Genomic DNA, 27,379 nt, shown 5'->3' with positions numbered 1-27,379 from the left:
ATACTTCTACTCCACTACACTTATTTGATATCTTTACTTACTCGTTACTTTGCAGGCTCAGATGATTCACTAATGATAGGCTGTTACTTGTGACATGTAACCACTCAGGTGGTGTTGTGGGCGGGACATTTTGTGAGACCACAGAGAGGTGATTACAGACAAAGGATGTTGTGTCAGAGCTTAAGTCGCACATTTTTAAAATTAAGATATTTTATTTTCGGCAGTTGGACTATTGGCCTTGATAATCTGCTACTTGTGCAGTATAAATCATCTGCCAAAAACTGCTCAGCATGCGAGTCTCATTTTTACTTGTGGCAAAGAATGCTGAAATATGTTTTGCTTGTAAGGGATCATTTGAATACCTCTACAAATAGAAAAAGTGTACATCATATCAGTGTCATAACATCACCTTCTACATTAAATGTGCTTTTTCAGGATACTAATTTGAATTCATGTTGAAACGAAACCAAAGTTTTGGAAAAGTACACTGTTGTTTTTACATGCTAGTGATTTGTTTTTCATTGTAACATCAGGAATATGGGACCCTACTTGCGTAACAAAACTTGTGACTGAACAGATTATCCCTTGGCAAAATTCTGTTTTATATAAAGATTGTTTTTGGCCCTTATTGGGACAGGACAGATAATGTGTCAGACAGGAAAGGGGGTAGAGAGAGCGGGGAAAGGGCTGCAGGTTGGAATCAAACCTGGGCCGCTGCTGAGGACCTTGGGCACATGTGGTGCATGGTCCATCAGGTGAGTTACACGGTTGCCCTATCTTCTGGCAAAATTCAATAATGAATCAACTTAGTGCTGTATCGTAGGCAACTGGACGTGTTTCAGAGGCTTCTTCAGTTCTAACTAACTGGAGGACAGCTGCAGGCTTTTAAACTCTGTGTGGGAGTGTCCTTACAGAGTCGTTAGGGCCACTTGTGGGTCATTGGTCGAACCTGCCCTCATGTGGGTTGCTAGGGCTAGGTGAGCCCAGGTGTGAATGGTTGTTAAGCTGTCTGGGGAGGGAACTCAGTACTGCATTGTAGGTGGGTGATAAGTAATGTCTTAGGCCACCTCCTCTGTTCAAAGACGGTCGTTCCACTTTGACATAGATGGATTCTTTTACTCCTCTTTCAAACCATCTGTCTTCTCTGGACAACATGTTTACATTGTTGTCCTCAAAGGAATGATTTGTCTCCTTCAGATGTAAGTGGACAGCAGAGGTTTGACCTGAGGAGTTGGCCCTCCTGTGTTGTGCCATTCGTTTATGGAGACGTTGTTTTGTTCCCCAATGTACAAATCTGTGCAGTCCTGGCTGCACTGAACAGCATCAACTACATTACTCTGTTTATGTCTGGGTGTTTTGTTCTTAGGATGGACAAGTTTCTCGCTCAGAGTGTTGGTAGGTTTGAAGTGAACCAGGATATGATGTTTATTAAAGATTAAAGAGTTTCTCAGATGTTCCCGAGACGTAGGGAATGACGATGTTGTTATGTTTTCTCGTCTCCTCCTCTCTGTCTGCTCTGGGTCTTTTAGAGGTTCTGACAAAGGTCCAGTTTAGGTATCCACAGGTTTTAAGTGCTCCCCTGATGTGCTTCTCCAGTTAGTTAGAACTGAAGAAACCTCTTGGATGAGAGGTTTCTTCAGTTCTAACTAACTGGAGGCGTCTTCAAGAAACACATCCAGTTGCCTACGATACAGCACAGACTGAGAACCTTCATCAACATACGAAGAGGAAGGTTCTTCAAATATCAGGGGGGCAATCAAACTGCACACACAGAGAAGGCACCAAACACAACTTTTTTCACTGTAGATCAGAAGTCTGGTACCAATATTTATGTATTGGTTTATGCCATCAAAGCCAAATGCTATATTGTCAGTGTTGAGTTGTGAGTACCAGACAGTTTGGCACTTTGTTTCAGGGCGCGCTGGTTTTAGCACCAGAGAAGGGCAGACAGCTTTTTAAATTTTCCGAAAACAGACAGTCAGATAGAAATTAAAAGATAGATGAGCCACTTAACAGTCCTGGTTAGCTTGTGTCGAGTCTAAAAACAAAATACAAAAATAATATATGTGTTTTTTTACAGACGTTGGTCTACGTAGTGTTCAGAGAAAACTGACTGCAGGTGTGATATGAGGCTTAAACTCACCACTTCCCCCCAGCAGTGTCCTCTCCAGCTCAGCAGCGATCGAAGTGGCCACAAGGAAAGTGGAGCATGTCAAACTATTCCACCATATTCAGCCTGGACAAAATCAATCTTCACTTCATCTGGCTGATGTGCAGCATTCTTTTGGCGATCATATTAAAGTTTGATGGACATTGAAAAGTCTTCTGAAAGCTTTAGCTATGGGGATACTCCACTCAGGCGAGGAGCGTAGTCTGTTTGTGAAACACAGAGAGCAACACAAACCCGCCCCTCATTGGGGGGCATGTGGTTTGCAACATCAGTGCGGTGCACTTAGATCAATGCTTTCTTTCATGCATAGCTCTGTCTCCTCATTGTCCGTTGTGCTTGGACCATTGCCTTCAGTCTCATCTCCGCCTGAAAATAATGCCAGTGTCAGAACAATCCTCTCTCCACTATTTCCCACATTTCAGGTATTACACATCTTTCACACTCATCTGTTTATCTCTCTAGACATGGTGAATATCCCGGTATGGTCCATAGCACCTTATGTGAGACCTTGTCAGTTTTTCCATGACATGTTCCAGAGAATAGCAAACATGAGAGAATAGAGGGGAGGCTCCACCAGAAAAAGAAAACAAGGTTGTGTGGTTGTTCCTCTGGGCTCGAGTCAGTCAAACCCTTCACTTCCCTGTGATCCAAGGGGGGGCAGAGTTGCACCAAAGGTCAGAGACCTGGATGTAGGTTCAAAGAGACTGATTCCTCGATGCCTGGACATTCACAGTCACTACTTACTTCTCCTTTATCTGTCACAACAGTGAGAGAGGAACTGATTGTTGAACTGATTGATCATCACCTTCCCTTGTTCATCTTCTTCATTCACATTCCATTTTTAATCCTGCAGAGGGAAAGGCAAGAAGATTTCAGTTAAAATGTATGAAATAAATTTGGGTCTGCATGTTGCATTACATGTCTCTTGCGTCTCTCATTATCATCCCCTGACCGATAGCTTGCTCCCTCTTGTGCTTATTGGACGCCTGGCTATTTGCTTGTGTAGTGTTTGTGCATGTACTGAACATGTGTTTAATCAGTTTTTGATACCTTGCCTTTTGTCCTTCACTGCAGACTGTGTTGGTGTATAAAATGAAATGCTGTCTGACTGTCACAACAACTGGCCACAGTTGGTCTTAATCAGTTCTTTGTTCACTCCTCAGCTAGGTTTGCTTGAGATTTTAAATTTGAAAAGATTTTGAGTGTGAGTAGCGAGGGATGTCAAGAACTGGAAGCTTGAATGGAAGGTCTGGTCATGTTCACTCATTCTTCAACAGACAGAGGCTAGATAAAAATGTGGCCAATACCAGACTGTTTCTATTTGGGTAATGTGTTCTTGTAAGGCTGCATTTAATATTTGAGAACTTTGACTCCTTTTTTGTAAAATGAAGAAATGGGTCTGAAGATGATGTGCAGCAAAAGGCCTGGGCTGGAATAAAACCTTGACCGCTGCTTCTAGGACTCAGCCTTAATTCACGGTACATGCTCTACCAGTTGAGCTGCCAGGGTGCCCCCGACCAAAACTGATTTCTTATTGGCTATTTTAAGTCAACCAGACAGCTCTGATGTAACAATCTCATCAGCATTCTAAATCAATACTGGCTGTTCTCAAGCTACAGCTTCTCCTGCTTTATTTGTAGTAACATTTGTATTATGGTTGTCTAAGATTCTGCCAGCTCAAAGTTTCCATTTGAGTAGACGTGAACAACATCTAACACATGGCAGGGTCCCCATCCCCCAAAAGTTTTTGGCCCGATGGCAAGTATCTTTTGATGGGGGCCGGCGCAGCGGATGAGTCGTTTTTGTAGAGATGTTTTCTTTCGGGAAAGTAAAATGTTGTAACCGTGTGTTTGGAATTGTGTGTTTACTTTGAGGATAATGATCAGAGCCGGAGCAGAAACAGAGCAGCAAACTTTTTATTCTGTATTTTAGACCCAGATATTTTACACTGAGCAAATGCTTACAAGAGGGAGCTACACTTCACCTAGACATCTCAGTGCTTTTAATGTGCTATTTTTACTGGTTATTTAATGTCATTGTTTCATTATGAACATAAAATCAACTACTTTGCCAAAAAAAAATTGCAATTGTGTGTGTCTACATTTTTGATGGGGGCCTGGTGTGGGCTTAACCAACAGATGTCACTGGTGAGCTTCCCAGCTATTATATCTCTGTTCCAACTGAGCTGCCCCTCTGTTTAGTTCAAAAAACATGTAAAAAATAAGGCGCTTATGTCCCAATTCAATACTGTTACGATACTCAGATGCAGATTCAAATCAGAATCTTGGTTTACAACCCATTCTGGATTCTGAATGAATAGAAAAGGGGCACTATTTTCAATCTTCTCCTCCTCTGTACTGTGTGCCAAACCAACTGGCAGATAAGATAAATGATCCACAGCCTTTTTGATTAAAAAAATTAACTACATCAGTGAAATGTTTTAATAGCAAATGTAACAGTGTCCTGCCTGCATGAGAATAACAGAGTAAGGGGGAGGCGGAGTGCTCTGCTGTGTTGTTATTAACATCATGCCTCCAGCAGTGAGAGCAGCCTCTCTGCTGCACTGTGAGCTCCTGGGAAAGCCATCACTGTCCAAGACGCTGGACAAGCAAGCTTTTGGAGATGAAACAGACTGAGCATTGAGTTATTTTCCTCACCTCAGAGTTGGTTTAAGTTGTTTAGGTTCTGCAATGTGTGTTGTACAATCGGGCTCATTTGTTACTGCTGGAGTTTGCTGCTCTGCTAAGTATCTCAGTTATGACACAGAGTTCGCAATACATTTCATGTTCGTCTCGTGAAGGCAATTATTGGTATGAACCTCATAATCCATTATTACCTTTACAGATTATGCACTTGATATGTGTGTTTCATGTGGGTTATAGCCCACATTGCTTGTTCTCTGTCCTGGAAAAATCAAAGTTTATTTTAGCCATATAAAAACATGGAGTGTGGGAAATGTTGACAGAAGTGGGCTTACCTTAACCTTATCCACGCAAAAGTTGCACCTAAACCCTATCAGCCAATCACATGTAATCTGAAGGAACACCTACTACTGTCAACACGCCTACCAAGTTCTGGCGAAACGCCCAGCTTCCAGAGCCGCCTCGGGCTGCAGTTATATAAAGTATAATTCTAAATCAATGACCCGATCGATCAGTCAAGGAAAAATTTAGTTTATTAATCCATTTGTCGGTCAACAATAGTTAATCGCTAACAATGTAAGTATCTGTTTGATCATTTGTCATTTAGTAGTGTGTTCAGTCATTCACTTTATTAGCAAAATGCCAAGAATTCATTGAGTTTAGCTTCACAATTATGATGATTTGACCCACTTCTCTGTTCAATGTAAATTGAGTATCTTAGGGTATTGCACTGTTGGTTTTAGGCAAAACAAGCTAATTGAAAATGTCATGTTGATTGATGTTTTTCAATATTTTCTGGCCTAAATAATTTGTTAAGTGAACTGAAAAATAATTACCAACAATGAAAGTAAATGCTAGGTGCAGCCCAAGTAGTTTTTTTTAAATAAAGGAATGTTTTGCCCTTTAGCTTTCACTGTCTTGTGTTCTGATACTCAGTTCATGACGCTTAGTAGCAGTAGTAGTAGTTTTAGCAGCCCCTGTTGCAGTTTTATAGTCTCCATAATATTTTTAACTGACTCAAATGTGCAAAATTGCACATTTGAGTCAGGATTGATGACTTAATACACTTTTTTTTTATGCTCTTCTTATAGTTGTTTTCCATTCAATGAAATATCTGTCCTCTGGTGACCTCAGTCTTAGGACAAATTCAAACAACTTCTGCCTTCAGTCTGATTAGTTTTGCGGTGCATGAGAGGAGCTGGTCTCTCTGGGAGGCACTGAGCTTGCTTGTTCCTTGCTGTTTGACAGCCGCTCATTTTGTGTAATTATTCCACTCAAAATAATCACTGCTTTAAAATCGTGACTCACAGGCTCAACTACATGTCAGCATGCTGTGTGTGTTTATGTTGAGCTAAATGTGTTAATTTTACAGTGCCTTCATACAACACATTGACATTGTGTTGCTGCCAGAACACAGATAACGGTGTCAGTGAGTGACTGTGGTGTGTGCTAGTTTACCTCTAGAGAAAGATTGTTCTTCAGTGATCCTTGGGTCTTTCAGACTGCTGTCTTTCCCTGCAGGGCTTTGTAATTTCAATCCCCAAAGGTAGCGTTGTGCCCACAGGTGATGAGCCTGAGTGGCTGAGGTGTAGTGTAGTAGTCCATAATTTAAGGATCTTACGCCACACGGTTGATGAGTCCCTTCTGGATGGAAATTGAAGTGGTAGAAAGCATGCAGCCACAGACCCTGGAGGGAGCCAGGGAGATACTGACGCTGCTGCTCTGCCTCCCCCTCTCTTCTCTCTGCTCTGCTTCTTTTTCTGTCCGTTTGTCTCTCTGTCCTGCTTCCTGCCTCTCTCTGTATCTGCCTCCAGTAGCCCTTCCTACTCATCCATTGCACCCTCCTCCTCCTCCTCCTCCTCCTCATCCTCCTCCTCCTCCGTCTTATTCCCTCTCTGAAACTGTCTTCTCCCTCTCTTTTTTCCTTTTACACCTCTACACCAGACTAATTGGACTCACAAAGCGGATTTAACACTCTCTGTGTATTTTTTTCGCTCTCATTTTTTATGTTTCCATCTTTCCTTTGTTATCTTTATCTGTTTTGCTGCCTGTAATAAGTGTGGGATAAGTCAGTTTCCAGAATGCAGGGACAGCACAGGTCTTTCTTGGCTTTGAGCCCTTGCTTCTTTCTCTTTTCCTCTGAGCCATCTACCCATAAGTTTGTTTGCCCTCATTAAAGAGCCCAGGTAGAAAACGGTGGCCATGACAATACTAATGGCAGCATCCTTCCTCTCAGGACTTTGGCCACTCCTCCACTGTTTGTGTTTGCATAGCACCTGCCGGATGGACATGCTTCATGGTCACAATCTGGCTGCCATTGGAACAGTCACCACATTGCCCTTATTGCCTGCCGAACGTATCTACAAGGTAGCTAGTGAGAGGACTAATTAGGGCTACTTGGCATTGGCATGGCAACAACCGCCTCACCGGCCAAAGTGAACGCAGACTGATGGATCAGAATTCAAATCAGGGCCCATCTGTTGTCTTTTGGGATACACTTCTCCACTGATACAACAAGAACTCCTGATTTTTCACATCTTCCCTCATCTGGTCATTGTATCTTCATCTGTTTATTCAAGGAGTGTAAGCAGAGATGATGGTTTCCAGTCCGACTGTTTTACTGACATGCGCAACTCAGCAGGAGGCATGTTTTCCCCCAGATGCAAGTCTTTAACAAGAGAGTGTAAAATGGCAGGCAGCAGGATTATATAGAGGGAGAAAATATGAGTATTACATGTGAGCAGGGCAGAGGTAGAAACAGGGGGGGAAAAGGCAGTTACAGACTTTTTTTCTCAACAAAGAAGATGTGATGATGTGAGAGGCTTCATTATAGCTTTAAGCACAATAGAGTGGAATAGAAAACATCCATAAATGTTTAATGGGTGCATTAATATTTCAACCTGATATTTTGGCTGTCCACTGGCAAGCCTGAAGGCTGCTGGCTGTTGTGTAGTCCACAGCTGTGCTATTTCAAACACAGGTGCATATGAGTGAAGGCCATTGTAGGGCTGTTTATGTGTATGCTTTGCATTTATGAATGATGGTGTTTCCCCTAGGATGAAGTTGTATCAGCGGATTTTTTTTTTTTTTTTTATGTTTGTACAATGTGCCGTCCGGGAGGTTTCTATGTGTCTGCTCACAGCAGAGGGACTCTAACTACATAAAGTACATATGAGGTGTGATGAGCCAGTCTCTTCTGAAAATTTAAATCTGCACGGGCGAAAATCAAATGTCACCTTTGGAGGGGACAATTACATGATATTTAGCAACATGAAGAGGACACCAAATGTAGTGGTGTAACTCAAACACTCTGTTTACAGTGATATACTGGGGAGGCAAATCATATTTTTCAAGGATGTGGGGTCGTACCCCACCCCCCCGGGTTTTACGCCTATGTGATTTTTATTTTGTGTGACTCCTACCACCCCTTGGGTGACCATTTACTCCCACTGTGTGACCGTTTACACCCACTAATTGACCATTTACATCCGTTTACATCCACTGGGTGACCGTGAACATCCGCTGGGTGACCGTTTACATCCGCTGGGTGACCGTTAACATCCACTGGGTGACCGTTAACATCCACTGGTTGACCGTTTACACCCACTGTGTGACCGTTTACACCCACTAATTGACCGTTTACATCCGTTTACATCCACTGGGTGACCGTGAACATCCGCTGGGTGACCGTGAACATCTGCTGGGTGAGCGTTAACATCCACTGGGTGAGCGTTAACATCCACTGGGTGAGCGTTTACATCCACTGGGAGATTGTTTACATCCACTAGAGAAAGGCATACCTCTGAAAAGAGACAGTCAAAATAATTTTGGACACAATAAGCAGCCAACTGAAGCCATTAAACCTACTCATGCCATATACTGTACATTGTCACTGATGAGCAAGATGTCACGCTTTACTGTGATTCATGTTTTTAAGGGGTTACTGTCGGAAACGGTTGGAAAACTTAAGTCATCATTCAGGATCATCAGTATCTTAATACAGCCAGAGCAGTACACTTTTAACTGTTACTCTCCGAAACCAAAATGAGAATGTTTTAAGAATTGTCAAGATTTCTTTTAGGGCTGGTGTGACACAAATTCGATTACTTAAATACATTGATTTATGTAACGTGTGTCGATGCATTGGATGTAAGCAGTACTACCACCTTGTGCGAGCACTTGAAGCGGTAGCATCCTGGGGCGGTTGGATTCACATTGGATCCAGCGGTGCGGTGAAATGCTGCAGGTTGGTGTGGCAGTGACGAAGCTGCTATGTTGTTATGCTACGAGCATGCTGGTACTACAAGTGATCGTTTGTCCTCATTGACGGATTAAAAATAACTGTAAACAACCAGGATGATGCAGATCGTTGCTGTGTTTTAAACTGGGGCATAAAACCAAACAGTAGGTTAAACATGCTGGTTACTTGTTACTACTACTACTAGTTACTTTTTGTCCCCACCCAAACGTAATATCTATTAGGATTACACAGATTACCATTTAAGACTGGGCTATTTTTTGTTGGGGAATAATGCCCTGCAGTGCATACTTTGTCATATTTGTTTGTTGATGATTGAAGATGATTGAATAAAATATTGAAATATAAATGACAAGTTTTAAAATGTTATTTTGGGTAAATTCGTTGTGATATTAATTAAGTAAGTAATAAAAAAACAGTTAGATTATTCCAAAAATTAATCGATAAAAAATAATCGTTAGGTGCAGCCCTAATTTCTATGGACAGATTGATTATCAGCCTGGCTAATTATTGGTATTAGTGTTTTCTGTGTGTGATAGCCGATAAAATAAATTAATTTAAAAATGCCCTGCTTTGGCTCTGATGCAACATTCTTTGGCTGCCTCCAAGTCTCCACCCTCTGGACTTCTCTACATATTTCTGTATTATGATGTTGTTGAATATTATGCCTGGCCTACACGATTCAAGTAATGTTAAAATTAAGTCATTGTCCACGTCCATATTGCATTGAATTATGGGTAATTAAATCAGTGAAGTCCACACCCCAAGCAGGCTCCCAGGAAGTCTGCAGAAAGTCCTCTTGAGGGCCCCTGTGGATTGGATTAATGTAATGCTGGCACAGCTACTTCATGAACATTAAAAGATCTCTTTTTCAGTGGAAATTAGTCAGATAAAGTTTCGACTATTTAAATTAATACCAAACAGTTCTGATTTTAGCTCCATTTAAGTGTAACTGCCTGCTTTTTTTACTCTGTTTCAGACCAGTGAAAAATGAACACTTTCTGTGGCTGGTGATTGTATGAAGTGACCGTTACATAATCAGTCTGGGCTCTTGTGCCTTGCAGTAGTCATATGTTATCATGTTTTTATACCAAACAATTTATTGAAATAATCAATTACCTGTTCATAAAACAATAACCAGTTGTAGCCCAGGCCAAGACTAAAAGTATGTCAGTGTGCAAAACACATGCTCTTCTTTTTTGTCCAGGTGCTGAGTCAACAAAAGAGGTCCTATCTGTTTCACAAGTACTGGCAACACAGTAGAAGGCTCTTTCTCTACCAGGTGAAGAGCCAGCCTGGGCTGAAAACGTTGTACTCTTGCTAAATGAATGAAAGAAACTGTTTTGAAGGGGAGCATTCCACAGTGTTATGAGTCCTTGTGAACAAGTGAGATGAAGTGTCCTTTCAAGCTGCTGTGATACGAAAGAAGTCCGTACTGACTGTGTACACCTATTTATCTTCTTGCTGTGAAAGTAAATTAAAACATGCAGAAAAATATCTGTATTTTTATGTACACCCATTGTCATGCTATGAGGTGTTAACACTCACACTACTACTAACGTGTAGCTGCGTCACAGTAAAAGCCTCAGAGTGGTTAATCATGGAACAGAAACAGAAAGAATTAGGACGAATCACAAAAATGTGTTAATAGGAGCCTAAACCTGTGTTTTTGACACATTTTGACTTATTGTCAAATCAAATCAAACCAGTTTTATTTATACAACCCAAAATCACACTCACATTTCTACAATGGGCTCTACAATCTGTACAGTGAACGACATCCTCTGTCCTTAGACCCTCGATCTGAGTGAGGAAAAACTTGCCATGTTGAGAAAAACCTTTTAGCAGGGGGACGAAAAGATGTTAGAAACCTCAGGAAGAGCCACAGAGGAGGGATCCCTCTCCCAGGACGGACAGACAGTAATAGATGTTGCATGTACAACAATAGCAAATTACATCACAAGAGTCTGTAGGAGGGACTGCATATTGTAATCAGAGTGGGACTAACAAAGACATGATACAATCTAATATCCATTTTCAGCCTTAGTTACATCAGATGACCAAAGTAAGATTACACTTCCTTGTGCCTATGAGCAGAGGCTCACACAGCTGCACATCATGGTGTACACACTGCAGCCTGGCAGTTGTACAGCCTCTGCCTCTCTACGCATATTATGTTTAAGACACTGTTTCAGGCATGAGTTGTTCAGGCAGAGCTGCTGTCTGCTTTGCTTCTCACTTCATTTTTAATTAGATACTTGACAATGTGTGCCAAGCAAACAATCAACCAAAATTATATTGAATATTATATTAAGATAAGCAAGCAGTTACGCAAGTATTTGGGGAAAATAGTAATTTCATTTGTACCTTCTCTTTTGTTTTGTAGACTGAAGATTTTAACATTAAACACTCATTTTGGAGACCTTTTATTAGCATAGAATAGAATGCCTTTATTGTCATTGCACAGTAAAAAACACCAGTACACAAACAAATCTGTGCTCAGTCTTTCTTGAATTTTTGAGTATACTACAGCAAACCATAAAATGTACATAACTGATCAGAAAGCAGCTGTTTAATTTGACCCATGTTATGTTGTCCCTCACTGCATTTGCGTTTATAGATGGAGCTTTACTGTCTGTAAATTCAACTGAAATGTACATACATGAGACCTGGTTATTGGTGACTTTGTAGAGATTGGTTGAGAGCAACAAACAAACATTTACCCATAGGAGCATCAAGCCACATTTAGCCAACCTTAAGCCTTTTTACAGAGCTTTCTATCTCATCCCACAGCCTTAATCATTAGATGAGATCTCCATGACAACTGAGCAAACTCTGTCTTTTGATGAAGAATGTGAGATTCCTTTTAAAAATACCAGTTAGTTAGTCAGTCTTGAGTACTTCTGTCGAACTGCAAGTGAATATTCATGCTGGAATATTTTGTGTACAGTATTTGTTTAAAAATATGAGTGTTCGCGTCATAGTGAGCCTACAGATGGACAGATGTGACAGTCATCTGAGGATGTTTTGATATTTTTTTATCACCACATATTGTATCCATTATAGCTGCTGTGAAACCAACCTGACAGCTGCCATCCTCCACATAGGAGCAAGCTACAAACCTTTCAGGACCACAGGGACAAATGTTTGATATTCCAAACATTGGTTTTCAGTGCAGTACTACAAATTCTAAATACACAAGCCTGAATGAGTTTACTGAAGGTGGTCCGATCTATAGTATGTATTAACACTTAATGAAGCAAGATGTAGTGTCTGTTTTTAGCCTCCTTCATGAACCCCCTTAAGGTTTATCTCTCATCTACACAGCCTTCTTCATTTGCACTGAATGGTAATTATTTCCTGACTGTTAAATATGCTCTGAGAGCGGGAAGCATCCCTCCCTACTGCCTATTCTCATCCACAACCCACTCTGCTGATTACCTACATCACCAAGGTGATGCTAAAGGGGGGTACACTCTGCCATGCTGCTAATTTCAAGTGCTGCTATACAATGATAAATTCCAATGTGGTGAAGCATATTTTATGTTTGGGTAACTTTGATTATTGGTGAACATCTTGTTGTCCTCTAAAGAATGAGCTGAATGAATTCCCCCAGCAGAGAAACCAGGGCACATCTGTGCCAGAGCACAGCTTATCCCCTGGGAACCAACACATAATATCCAATGGCCTGTGTTGTCTGTGTTTATGTGTGTGGCTTCAAGCGTGCCATATCAGACAGCCCTCTGAGCATATTATGACACAAGTCAGAAAAAGACCAACCTCTTTCTATTTCTCTCTCTCTCTCAAACACACATATCTAAACAAGCAACGTGATACAGGGCTCAGCTGTTCGATTGTGGTCTCTGGCAGGCTTTGTACTTGGGTTGAGGCTTCGAGGGGATTGCTTTTGAATTGAATGTGGCTCCTGTCCAATTCCCTGGTCCTCTGTGCCTCAGCCCGCCACCTGCCTGATAATACTCTCTGTCTCTGTCTCTCTGGGAAGAAGAGCAAACAATCTGCAGCTCAAGACAAATAGCACATCGGGAAAGGTTTGATATCAGGCCCCACACCCTCACGTCTCTTCCCATAATCAATAGCTCATTTCCTCGTACATAATGTCTTTCTATATTGTTGTGTTAAAACATATGGCTGTCACTAAGCTGCTGATACTCAGGATGATTAAAACCAGAGTTGTTAGGAATGATGGCATGAGATTGAAGGAATGGAGCTCACTGCTTTTCATGTCATATCAGAAGACAGTGAAGAAGACGATGATGGAAGTCTTCAAGTTTCACTTGACAGCACACAAAACACGTATCACAGTACAGTAGGTGGCTGCTATCTATGAGTGAGGACAATTTGATGCGGATACAAATTAAAATCTGGATTTAAATCTGTTTTATTTGATACTGCTTTCGGCCTGATTTGAAAAAAAGGGGACTGATGGGTCTTGGTTGAGGTAAAGTATGCGCTCTACTGCGTGCCATTTTGATCTAATTGTAATGTAATTAGAGTTTTTAACTTGATGTAACAGCTTATCTATTAGATAAAAGATAAATATGTGTGAAGTTCTGATACATTTGCAGAAAAAACTAAATTGTGATCTGTGAAAGAATTGAATTTCATTACATTTACAGATTTTTCATGTTATTTTACATTAGAAATGTACATTTTCGTAATGTCTTTGAAATTGTTGAGGATTTTAATCGTACAGGAAAAATCTGTAAAACAAACAGGGCAAATTCCATAAAATTACAGATATTTTTTGGGGGAAAATCAGACGTACCCCAATACCAACCCTAATCCTTAATGACATATATTCTGGGCTTGTACCACCCCTTGTACTCCAAGCAGTGACTACTGCAGCATGCTTTAAAAAAATGTGGTTTTGGAGAAGTTGAAAAATTGGTTATAATTATCTAATTCAGCAGCTTTTAACTATGTTACTGAAATATTGAAGGCCCCCTTCACTGGCTTCTTGTTGCTATACATTTTGAGTGCAGACTATTGCAGAAGGAGGTTGCACCAGCAGGTCATGGTTTAGTCACACACCAGTCTGTTGTCTGCTGTCTGTCTTCTCTCTTCATATCTTAGCTGTGTCTCCATGTTCCAGCCTGCTCATCTCTCTGCCTGGCCCTGCTTCTCTCTTCCTTCCTGCTTAGTGAACTTCCCACACAAGTCATGGCTGCAGCGTCACTGCCTCAGAACTCTTAAGAGACACTTCATGTCACCTGATTCTCCTCATGCTATCTATTAAAAAACAGCACAGAGCTGTAAACTCTGCTGTTTTGCCTATTTGTAATTTACATTGAATGGTAGTGTTGAAGTGCTAATGACTGAGAATGAGCAGCAGAAATGGGGATCGTGGCAGCAGTTTGACTGTCATTGATGGTGGAATCATCATGGTAGAGCTGTTTGACTTGTTGGACAAAAATCACACATATTGACTGTGTTAGATCAATTTCGACTTCCTCTAATGCCCGATCAAGCTTTCCAAAGCAGGTGGGTGGACGAACAAAACCGAGGCAGGAGCAGAATGGAAATGTTTAACACGCAGTTAGAAGTGCGATGTGCTTCTTTGATTCTTTGAAGTGTTGTTGACGAATCTGTCAAGCTGACTAGTCCCTCTGTCATCTTTACTGTCAACTGGATGCAAATTAAATGACAGAAAAATGATAATTTAACCATAAAAGAGATGTGTTAATGGAGTTTCAGACTGACAGACTGATATTCGTATCCCCCTAAAGTAGGTCTGCTCCGCGGTTTCTACTTGTTAAAAGGTAGTTTTTTCTCGCCTTGCTAATGGGCAAATGTTGGGTTGCTGTAAATGAATGAAGAGTATTGTCTAGACCTGCTTCAATTGGAAAGTGCTGTTCCATAGAGCCAACGCAAGAGCAGCAAAAAAAACTAAAAACTAACAAAACAGACAGTATAAATGGACTGCAATATGTTATTTCTGATATGCTGTTCCCCTTCTGTATGTACAGTGACTGGTGAAACATTGGAAACAGTTGCAAATGCAATATAATTAATTCCAATACAACAGCACCACTAACCACACCTTACAAATGACCTTAACAGTTGAAGCAACACCATTCTGACATGTCATCAAAAAGCTACACAAAAGAATTGCTACAATAAAATCTTAATAAGTAATCCACTTGAATATCCCCAAACTGTTAGTAAACATGAATGATAATGCAAAAGAAGCTAGAAAATGTATTAACATGTGGTTTCTTTGTGTGTGTGTGTGTGTGTGTGTGTGTGTGTGTGTGTGTGTGTGTGTGTGTGCACTCATGCTCATGCTCCAGACTATCTGTCACAAGGTGTGGATCTGAGCGGCATTGAGGTGATTGAGAATGACTTGCTGCTGATTAGCAGAGCCAGGCTGGAGGTGGAGAACCAGGCAAAGAGACTACTGGAGCAGGGCATGGAGATCCAGGTACAAACACAACACACTGTGACAAGAAGAAACTTTTTGCTTTTGGTTGCTTTAGATTGCCCAATGGCTCAAATTCTCCCTCTCCTTGTAGGCAATACCAATCTCCAGATTGTTTTTTTCCCTTTTGGTGCCGAGTGCCTGTAGCAGTTATGGAGACTCTATCATTATTTGGATACCAGCTACTCGAGAATTTCATTTAATTCTATTATTAAATATTAAATAAAAGTAGTGTAAACAAGCATGCCAGGTTTGTGGGTGTTTCTCTACTTACTGGTCAGGTACCCTACCTGACCAGTAAGTAGAGAAACTACAGTAACATCAAGATACTGTATGCTCCGACATACAGTATCAGACCTTCCACTACATTGCTAAAAGTATACTGAGTGTTTGCTCTGTACATACTGTACATTCCTGTTCACTGTATCAGACTATTAGAAAATGAAGTAATTATGGCAGAGACCCACCTCCTCTCCACCTTCAGCTTTCTTTGAATATTAATAAGAATGAACTTCTTCACGTAAATGCACTCGCCAAGCAGATCCCAGAAACAGCCCTGCCACTCCACACAGCTACTATTTCTGTTCCCAGCTGGAACATCACAAGTTGGCTCCTTCAATGGAGTAAATGGGTCACAGAAAGTAAAGCACTCTGACAGTCTATAATACATTTATTTTTTTAGTCAACTGGTAGTACATTTTTTGTTATTTTTTTTCCAGACTGTGGTGAACATCTCATCACAGATGTCCTTTGTGTTTTTTGTTTTTTTTTTGTGTAATTTTTATTCATATTTCTGAAAGCGAAAAGGAAATTTGATGTCATTTTATTTTTAAAAACTATGTTAAGCTGTTGGTTGCGACTCAACCAGAAGGAGAACAGTAGAAGAGAGAGGAGCACGTCGTATATGTGTTGTCCTGTAATATACATGTGAGAGAGGGAGCACATGTGAGCTCTGCTAACCTTCATCTGCCCCAGAAAGCCTTGTTCTCAAGGGGACAGTGTCCCATTAAAGGAAGCATGTTCTTGTGTGTGTGTGTGTGTGTGTGTGTGTGTGTGTGTGTGTGTGTGTGTGTGTGTGTGTGTGTGTGTGTGTGTGTGTGTGTGTGTGACAGTCTGTTCAGTGTCCATGATGACATGTTGTCCGTGTCCAGGAGAGTGTTGTAGTAGTGTTTCAGCTTGTGTGCAGCCACGTTGTGCTTTGTCCTTCCTCCAAATGCAGAGATGATAAAATGTTGATCAGCCTAGAGGTAGTTTGCTCTGATCAGAATTACGTGACACAACCTTCTCCATCTTAATGTCACAGGACATCTAATCTGACCTCTTATCATACTTATCATACACAATTTCAATTTCAACCCCCTGCAGGAAATTAATAGTCCCCTTTATCCGTATCACTCATAGAAACCATCCACCTAAATGTGCCTGATTTTTTTTCCTCCCATACATTATATGTCAATGACAAAAAACACCCAATCTTGCAATTAGAGTGAGAAAAAAATCCTTGATCTAGATTGGTACCAAAGGTACTAGATGGCTCTAGAGCCATCCTCCATCCAGCTTTCGTAGAAATGTGTTCCGTAGTTTTTGTGAAATTATGCTGACAAACCAACCAACTGACCAACAAACAAATGGACACAGGTGAAAACATAGCCTCCTTGGCAGAGGTAATAAGTAGAACAATAACACAAAGGCACTCCAGTGATTTAGCATTGTACTTTCATTAAATTTGGAGACTCACAAGAGATGGATAAAAAAGAATGGTAAAAACAGATGCAGCAGAGGCTGAGATATCCTTACGTCTAGTCCAGAGGATGGGTAAAACACTGGATGCTAAAATGCCCTTAATGAGTGAAGGGAGATCCCAAGAGAGGGATGCTTTTATTATACTAAAACCAGGTTTAAGTAGGAACAGATTTGCATTTCTTAGACATTATTGAGGCTACAACTAACGATTACTCAGCTGATTATGTTGTCTGTTAGTATCTCTTCATAGAGTATCTTTCACAAAGAGAGCACATGGAGCATGTTTTCTGTCAGGAAAACCACATGAGTTCCTGAGGAGAGAAGACAGAAGCTGTCTGTGGAGGGGGCAGCACAGGATTGAAGAAGGATTAAGAAAAATTCAGACAGATGAAAAGGAAAACTAAATATAATTCTGGAATGGGCTTTTTTCCTCCTGGCATTTAGAAGGGTTGGTATTTAGCTCAGCGGGGCTGATTACAATATTGCCTCATGTGGTTTCTTTCTTGTGACATTTCGAAAGTGACAAATGTAACTTACATGACTTGACTTACAAAAACATTGCCTTTAACAAAGATTAATGTAACACTGTTGTGACAGACTGTCACAATGTGTATTCCTAACTGTAACTGCTGCTGGACTGACTGTTATGTTTTAGGACATCACAAGCAGACTGAAGTCATTATTTAGGGAAAAAAATGATTAACCACGATACTTGTGGTTTGACATGTTTTTCAAACTGTGTATAATTCACATTATTGTCGACCAGTTGAGTGAAAATGAGCTTGCGTTTGCGTTTGGAAATGTCAATATTGCCAATCATCATGTGGTAGAGTAGCTGCCACCACTGACTGTGTTGACTGCTGTCCCTGCTGGTACACTCAAGGATGCGGATTTGTTGGAAATCTGTGTAGCAGAAAACCCCAGAGGACAAAGAAGATCTGAAAAGGACAAACCTCTCTGTAGAACCATGTGACAATACTGTAAAGTTAGTAAAATGAGTAAATGGATCAAGTACTGCTGTAACTGTCAGACTGGAGGACCCCTGGGAAGGATCTGTCTACATTTTAATACATTTGATTTTAAGTTCCTGTAATATAGGATTTAGGCAGGTTGTGGCAGAAATGGAATATTCATATGTTTTCTTGAGTGTATGATCACCTAAAATTAATAATAGCTGTGTTTTCGTTACCTGTGAATGGACTTTTTGTATTTTCAGAGAGAGCAGGTCCTCTTCCACTGAGTCCAGCATGCTTCTACAGTATCCCAGAACAGACAAACCAAACACTGTTATAGAGAGGGCCTTTGAAGTATTTCTCCAACATGTTTGGAAGGGGAGGATGCGGGGACCGGTACTCAGTTGGTTGTGATCTGCAGCCTCACCACTAGATTCCACTAAATCCTACACACTGGACCTTCAGCTGACTGAATTAGAATTTTGTCTGGATTTTAGCTGCTTTCAAATGAAAATGAAATATCCTCTTTCATGGCATATTTCAAAATAGTCTATCTCATTATGGTTGAATAGTTCCATCCATCCATTATCTACAACTGCTTTTCTTCTGGAGGGTGGTGTGGGGCTGGAGCCGATCCCAGCTGACATTGGGCAAGATGCGGGGTATGACCTGGACAGGTCACCAGTTAATTACCGGGCTGACACATAGAGACAAACAACCAGAAGCCAACTCTGGCAGTTCAGAAGTTCAACTCATTATTTGTACAACAGAAGTGAACCGTTTCCAATATTGTTCATTGTTGTTAAAAATGAAAGCAGTGTACATAGGAGGCTTGAAGTTCTTCTGACCTCCTGTATTTCAAGTAAACCAGTGGCGGCCTGCAAGCTTAGATAAAAACTAAAGAACTGATAGGATGCTGAGGCCTATTTTCATAGAAAACATCTGTGCAGGAAGTGTTGACTTCACAGTAGCTTAACACTGAATGAAAAAATTGTAAAGTTTAAGCTGGTGGATTTATGTTTGTGTCTGTGTGTGCACGTGTTCGTTTATGTGCGTGAGCGGTGTGAACAAAGAAGTTAAACAGGTGTGTCAGAAGCTGGTGGCACAGTGAAGTTGCAGGATACAGTTACTTTCTCTCCAAATAAATGTCTTGGCTACAGGTTTCTACTCCTACGTCTAGACAATAAGCTGTGCTTCCAAAATTAGACACATTCTCTCTCTCTCTCTCTCTCTCTCTCTCTCTCTCTCTCTCTCTCTCTCTCTCTCTCTCTCTCTCTCTCTCTCTCTCTCTCACACTCTCTCACACACACACACACACACACACACACACACACACACACACACACACACACACACACTTTGCTCTCCCCTGTGTATTCCACCCTCAGTAGAAGTATTTTTATCCTGACTACTGCTGGAGTAGCCTTGGCTAACAACTTCTGTCACTGTGTTATGTGTGTGGACATATGGGGCTGTAGAGAAACACACACAGATACACACATATGTAGTGTATACACACACAGTGACAGCTTCTTATATCAAGCCTGGGAGTTGTTTATTGTGAATGTTATGTAAGCAATTGGACATGCTGCCTGGGCTGTGTGGGAGCTAGTTTCACCTCAGTGCTCTGATTGTGCCAGCAGAGACCCTGTAGCCCATCTGTTGAGTGGGAGCTCAGCTGACCCACGTAGAAGAACTGCTCCTCTCCTCTCATGTATAAGATTGCCTCTATATTTTATATGCCTCTGCATCGGCCCAAGTGTTTTTAGGGTTGTCCATCCTGTTCCTGTGAACACATTATCTCGGGAACACCTTCAGGGAGTTTGTGCCAAATTTCACAGAAACACTCTCTGGTCATTATTCAATGCTATAACTGTGGAACAGAACAGAGGTGGGGACCATATTTCACATGTGTCATGGCTACAGCTTTGTGTTCTATCAGACTCAAACATGTGAACACACACTAAGAGACCTACAGCAGCAGTCCAACAGCAGCTCATTGGTTTTGTTCATATTGATCTTCAGGTGATTATTGTTGCACCATGTGATGAAGCTCTCTATCAGTCCTGTAACTTTTAACACTCTTCTGTGAAAACAGTCTCTAATAACCCTAATTACACGAGACAAAAATCCTTGTCTTTAGTAGACAAGGTGCAATCAGCATTGATTCATGGGTCAAGTGACTCTGCAGTAGCCACGGGTGTTTATCAGCTCCAGCTCTGATGGGCAGTGGTGTTAACATGACATCTGGGTGGACACACTGACTTTCGCTCCTTTTCTGGCACAATGCAAACTTTTCCATCCGTCTCTGTTCAAGCAGCACTCGAACATTATTCGCTGCTGAGATAAAAATGTAACCACAGTACTGCTGTAAAGGTGGTTTTACAGCATGTTTCTCACTGGAAATTAGTAACTGAATCAAACATGTCAATACAGTGAGAACTTGCATTGTGCCAAAATATACACTTAATTCTTTTTATTAATTTCTTCAAAGTCTTCATGACATATATAGTATCAGTCTGGACAGACGTGCATGTAAACTGCAACTGGTTTGCAGCGACATAAAACCAAGAGGCTGTAGTTCTACTTTATCCAAAAATATGAAATCAGTTGAGCCCCAGTGGCTTAAAGTTGTCGGTAACATTGGGGAGTGTGGGTGGGGACAGATGATGGGACCTGCTGCCTCTCCTAAGTCCTTTTTAAATGAGCAACTATATAAAGTGGATATTTGGACGCTAAAGGTTATTTTTTATCCCTCAGATTTATTCTGAAACAGATTAATACAGGTAATTACTGTTGTTCCAATAGATTGATATCAATCTTCTTGTTTACCTCAAAACAAGAAAGTGAGTAAGCCTATTTAGAACAGAACAGATCTGACATGATTTCAATTAGGAAATATTGGAAAGAGGCTCAAGGTGACACATTCACATTCAGTTTATTTTCAGTGTCATTTTAGTCTGAGCTCTAAACAACAATCTTCACTGAAACAAGGCTGTAACAGCTGGAGTCACTGTAAAGGGCCCATCAGGTTCATACAACAGTGAATGGGGCACAAGTGGAAAACTTTCAATCTCTGTAGAATGATGTCAGAGATTTCCCTCATTAACAAAATAATACAAGTGGAAGAGAAGAATGCTTTGAGGCACATACAGTGTAAATAAAGTGCAGTGGAGATATTTCTGGATTTGACCTCCTGTGTCTCCTCTTTCCTCTCCTCTTCTCTCTTCACTTGTTCTTCTCTTGACTTTGCCTTGCTACATTTTCACAGCTCTATCTCGTTAAATCAATGCAAGTTGTATTTTTAGATGCTGCTGTCACCTCTACTCACTGGCTTACTGCGTGTTTGTGTGTGAAACTACCAGATCCATTAAGTTGATTTCATTTAGTTAAAAACAGAACCATGGATGACTGCCAACTTCACTTCTCTTTGTCCCTCTGTCTTCCTCTCTGCAGAATCCCACCCAGGTCGGCACGGCCCTGCAGGTCTTCTATAACCTGGGCAGTCTCAGGGAGACCATCAGCTCTGTAGTGGGAGGTTACAGGACCACCATACAGGACAACATCACTAGTGCACTGGACATCAAGGGCCTGACACAACCGGCCAACCCCAGAGGTAACACCCAAGGAGGATGTGGTTCATTAACAAATTTCACTTATACACACACACAGACACTCACACACTGGAAACATTGCCCTCATTTCTAAAAGATGAAAGACAATGACATTTTATGATTTGACCTAGTTCACGAGTTAGCTTGATCTAAAATAGATTATTACACCATGGCCACAGAGAATAGTCAATTCTGGCTGGAGGGTGTATGTTATTTTCATGGCCACATCGTCATTCTAATTAATGCACGCAGTACTTCAGCGAACCAGCCCCGATCAGACGAAGGGTTCTTCCTCTGGCCTTTTTCAGTTTTAAGGATTATATCACTTTGTACAATAAATATACTATATAGATATATAAATAAAAAGTGTTTTGAAGGTCTTAAAGTCTAGTGATACTCTGTTTTTTTCTTATTGTCCACAAATCATAAAAAGACCCAAACCAACACTGAATGGATTGGTTTTGTGTTGCCAACCTTCATAAATCTGCTTTCTCTGTGTCATAGAGCTCCACTGTTGTCCAAAAACTGTGTGACATCTTCCTTCATTACCATGAACAACACACTAACATTAACTCGGGTATAGATCCAGATAAGGGAACAGAGCCAGGATTTTTTTAACATTGTGAGATTGCAGCGTTTTTGCTCTCAGGGAATAATGCATGGATCTTGATATATAAATAAAAAATCAGGTATATCTAGGTGGCTGGTATCTATGAGTGAGTGCAAAAGTGATGATGGGCCTTGACAGAGGTATGTGCTGTACTAAGTGCCATTCTAGTTAAAATGAAAATAGATGAGGTTGTTTTTAAAAATTTACATCTGAGAGCCACAGACAGGAAGTCAAAAAGTACTGACAGACAGCCGGTTTGGGTTTTTCATGGGATTTAATAACTAATTTAGAAAAAATTAATAAACCCAGACTAATTTAATAAAAGAAAAATGTGAATTAGTTGTTGAATAAACGTATCATGACATGTCAGAAAAGCTCTTCTTATGACTCCCTGATTTCCTTGAAGAATCAAGGCTTTGTTGTGTCATCTGTTTGTTTTTTTAAATGTTTTTTGTGAACCAATACTGTCTCATTATTTCTCAATCATATAAACAAAAACATTGCATGTAATGAAGTTCTTCCCCCAGGTGCACCGGGCAGAGCAGTGCTGCCGACACCAGGCAACACTGCAGCTTTTCGTGCTGCTCTGTGGACCAACCTGGAGAAACTGATGGACCAGATATGTGCTGCGTGTAGACAGGTACACACTACTGACTGTCCAGCCATCACAGATTGTTCAATAACACATCAAAAACATAACCGCATGCGGTCAGCAAGACTGATGAATAAGGTATGAAGGTTTCTTTGCTGCATATTTTTCAGGTGCAACATCTGCAGAAGGTTCTGATGAAGAAGAGAGACCCAGTCACTCATGTGTGCTTCATCGATGAGATCATTAAGGTGGGTGGGCTCTACTGCTGTGGTTTCAGTCTAATAGCAGTAATTACAGTTGCAATCAGGACAACAGTGATAGGGCTCCAATCTGGCCATGTAGTTATTACAGTTTGTTTCCATTGCTGACATGCACTGGTCAACACTAAAATCACATTGTTGAAACTCTTCACACTGTCAGTGAAACAGAAGTCTATGTGGACCAAACTGAGAACCACTTTTCATTGCTTTCACTCAAAATGCATTCAATGACCACATCTTCCAAAATCCTTGAGCTCTTTCATCGTTCATACTCCACCACCAGCAAAACACAGCACTTTTTTCAAAAAACAATCAAAACAGAAAGATGTGTGTGTCTGTGCAGTAAGCATGTTGAAATATACAGAAAGTCTCAGCAGAAAATTCACAATAAAGTGAAAGCTGAGAGCCTCCGCAGGTGTCCTGATTCTAGAGAGGGAAAACTAGAGCCCCAGCAGCACTGTACAGTATGAGTGAATATGCTACATTGTGTTGATGGTTTTTTGTAATGTTTATTCCAGCACTGGAAATTTCAGGAATTATTTTTTTGCTTCAGCTTTATATGCTTCACAAGTAAGTTACTATATGCCAACCATTTTAGTTCTAAGCATTTGCAAGCATTGGCTGTGTGATTGATTTTTTTATTTTTTTTTTATTTTATGATTTTTATTTTTTTTTGTAGAACATACCTTTATTGATTTTGAACATTGTACATCACTTTTACAAAATGGGTTGGTTGCATCATTCAAGTCTCCCTCGAAACAACTTCCACCCCTCCCACCTGCCCACCCATGAACTCTGAGCCATCAGTGCAGATCAAAAACAATAATGAAAGATTACAGAATAATAACCAAAATATCAAAAGTATCAAAATATATTACTTATATACACATGTACCCACATGTATAAATGCATACATACGTGCCTATCCATTGAGGGGAAAAAACAACAACAAAAACAAACAAACAAAAAAAGAAACAAAAACACAGTTAGATTATCAGGTCTTAATTCCAAAAATGTAAGAATTTAATCCCATATTTTATGAAAGATATTACTTTTTTGTTTGCTTGTCTATGTAAGCCCTTCAATTGCTATGCAAGAAGAAAGCTCATTAATCCACAGGTTCAAAGATGGACAAAAAACACTCTTCCAATGTCTAGCAATAAGACGCTTCACTTGTATTAGGCAAAGGTTAACCAACCGACTTTCATAACTTCTCAGGGCTTATGCTTCTGGAATAAGACCTAGAATACATCTCTGGGCGTACAGGGATTTCTTTGTGAATGATGTTGGAAATCATGTGGATTATTACTTTCCAAACATCTTGTATGCATTTAAACTTCCAAATGAGAAATAGGGTTCCATTCTCTGTCCTACATTTTATACAACTCTCTGGGATGTTAGGATTGAATTTATTGAGTTTTTCAGGAGTTGTATATATGTTCTCATAAGCCAATTACATTGGATCAATTTTATTTCCCAAACTTGTGAATGTGATTTATACCCAGCTGTAATTGTGGTTTTAACATATGGATTAGCTGTGTTCTGCTAAAGCCTTTTGAGTGAGTCGGAGTAAAGATATGTTTCAAGAGTCAGTCCTCTGGCACTGTCTTTCTCTATCTGCACCCAAGGTAGATTGGAAGGGTCAGAGAAGCAGAAAAAGGCCGATCTAAGCTGAGCTGCCCTAAAATACCATAAGAGGTTGGGTAGCTGTAGCCCACCCCTATCATATGGTAGGTATAGTATTATTAAGCGAAGTCTTGATTGTCTATTATTCCAGATAAAGTATATGAATGCTTTCATAGTATATGAGAAAAGGGCTGGCGGGGGTGAAAGAGGAACTGATTGAAATAAATATAAAAAATGGTGAGAATATTCTTTTTAATAACATTGATTCTGCCAATTAATGTGAGGGGGAGAGTCATCCATCTATCCAAGCTGTCCTTTACCTGAGCAACGATGGGGTCATAGTTACATGGTATCATGTTTTTGATTTGAGGGGTGATATTAAACCCTAAATACTTGAACCCATCTCTAGATACTGTAAAAGGGTGCTGAATTGTTGGATCATTTCTTTCTTGCTCATTGAGAAAAAGTATTGATGAGTTAGATTGATTGACCTTATAACCTGAAAATGTTCCAAATTAATCAATCATATTAATCAGAATCAGTATTGTGGTCTTTAGATCTGAAAGATATAACAGTATGTCATTGGCAAATAAAGAACTCTGATGTTATTGGCCTGAAATATGAATTCCTTTTATCCCTGGATGATTCCTGATTGCTATTGCCAGGGGTTTATGAATCAACACAGATAACAATGGAGACAGTGGACAACCCTGACGAGTGCCCCGCGACAGACTGCAGGATTCTGACATTTATTTATTTGTACTAATTTCAGCTGATGGTTCACAATAGAGTAGTTTAATCCACTGACAGAATTTAGGACCACATCCATATCAACAAAGTACATCAAATAAATAAGGCAGTTCGACTCTGTCAAACTGCCTCAAAGAGAGAACATCATTTTGTGCTGATGGTACTTCACTGTTTTCATCTCTCTCGCAGCCTCCAGTACTTTTTGCCGATCACAAAAGTTCAGGAATTTCATGATTAGCTCTGTGGGAAACCTCTGTTCAGTTGTCGGTGGTTTGCCAGTTCAATGCACTTGTTCAATTATTACTGGGTTTGGTAGTGATGCTCCAAACAGATCAGGTCACCATTCTTCCAAAAAGAATGTCCTCTGTTTAGTCTTTGACTCTGTTTATTTCTGTGTAACGTAGTGTTCAAGTTTTTGATGGTTAGATACTGGATTTGGGCTCTTTGCAGTGAGAGCACCTTCTAACATGTCCTGCTTGCTGCCATGTTGGTTCCCTTTGATTTTATGTTGATCACTGGCAAAAAAAAATTACTGAGGTACTTCTGTCTTTTATCTTACTGTACCTCCTTCATACTGCATCATATAGTATGTTGCTAGAAATGTAATCTCAAACAAAAAATGTATAGAGTGGTATAAAGTAAAAGAAAACTGAACTATTAAAAACAATGAATTTCATAGGTAGTCTATTGTATGCAGGTAGAATGGAAACATGAAAAGTAGTGCATTTTTTTGTCATCAACTGTAAGTATTTTTAAAGTTGTTGCACTAAAAGTTGGTATTTACAGAAATGAACAAGATGTGATTTTGAGCAGAAAATTTACTATTTGATTTTACTAATTATGTGATCTAGGTGTGTTGGTTTAGAGTATCTTTAGTTAAATGTTTGTCAGAAATGTAATAAAACTGTCTATGTAAAATCATTCAAACTCTAAAGATAAAGTTCATCATTGAAGTAACGCTTGCTGTTGTGACTGTTAGGGCGGATTTTTGTGAGTGACAGTGTATGCTTTCTGAGTGAGGATTGTTGCCAGTGGTATGGTCAAAGGAGCCTTTTTGAGACATGTATTGTGTTTTGGTAGTCTGAGTGAGTTGGGAGATGAACTGTTTGAAAAAATTGGCTTGATGCTTGTTAGCAATTGAAGAAAACTGTAAAAGACAGAAAATTTTTGAGTATTTACTGATTTTAAGGAATCTCTCATCTGATAGCCATGTAGAGCGGTTTGTGGTGAAATTTGTAAAGATTATAAAATTTGTTTCACAGTTTTTTTAAATGCTATATATTTTTGGTGCATTCTTAGGAAGACAGTTCTATTTAGAGGAAAGCCGAAAGGCAGCAGGCTACCAGCTCCTGGTCATTTAAATAGGAGTAGTATCAATAGTTAACACATTATCATGACCATCATCAGTGTCTCACTGTCTTACCTCCACTGAAACATAGATGTACAAATCAGAGCAGGAGACTGTTGCTATGGAAACAAAGCTCTCACCAATTACCCAGAGATAGAGGTGTGAGTTGGAGACCTAATGACATGTCTAAATGCAAGGCTTCTCAGCAGCACAGCTGCACTATCACTCTTCAGTGCCATGTGTCTACAGAAACATGACTGAACACACACATTGTCAGCAATAACATCTTAATGTAGAGTAGCTGCATCCAAATAAATCATTACAAGGAGAGAAAGAGAAACATTCAGACACTTGTCATCTGACAAATGAGCTGC

At 40.2% G+C, this 27,379-nt stretch overlaps 1 protein-coding gene across 1 annotated transcript in view; it reads left to right on the top strand.

The window, feature by feature from the left end:
- cog5 (component of oligomeric golgi complex 5) overlaps nucleotides 1-27,379 on the top strand; it is a 60,145-nt gene that overhangs the window by 14,394 nt on the left and 18,372 nt on the right. Inside the window, exons 7-10 of the mRNA XM_073480521.1 lie at nucleotides 15,382-15,512; nucleotides 21,662-21,821; nucleotides 22,957-23,069; nucleotides 23,192-23,269. Of these exons, the coding sequence (XP_073336622.1) occupies nucleotides 15,382-15,512; nucleotides 21,662-21,821; nucleotides 22,957-23,069; nucleotides 23,192-23,269 (482 nt within the window). The remainder of the gene's footprint in view (nucleotides 1-15,381; nucleotides 15,513-21,661; nucleotides 21,822-22,956; nucleotides 23,070-23,191; nucleotides 23,270-27,379) is intronic.

Source organism: Pagrus major, chromosome 14 (assembly GCF_040436345.1).
Source record: "Pagrus major chromosome 14, Pma_NU_1.0".
Lineage (NCBI taxonomy): Eukaryota > Metazoa > Chordata > Actinopteri > Spariformes > Sparidae > Pagrus > Pagrus major.
The sequence above is the reverse complement of the archived record's forward strand: the minus strand, read 5'-3'. Positions and strand labels throughout refer to the sequence as shown.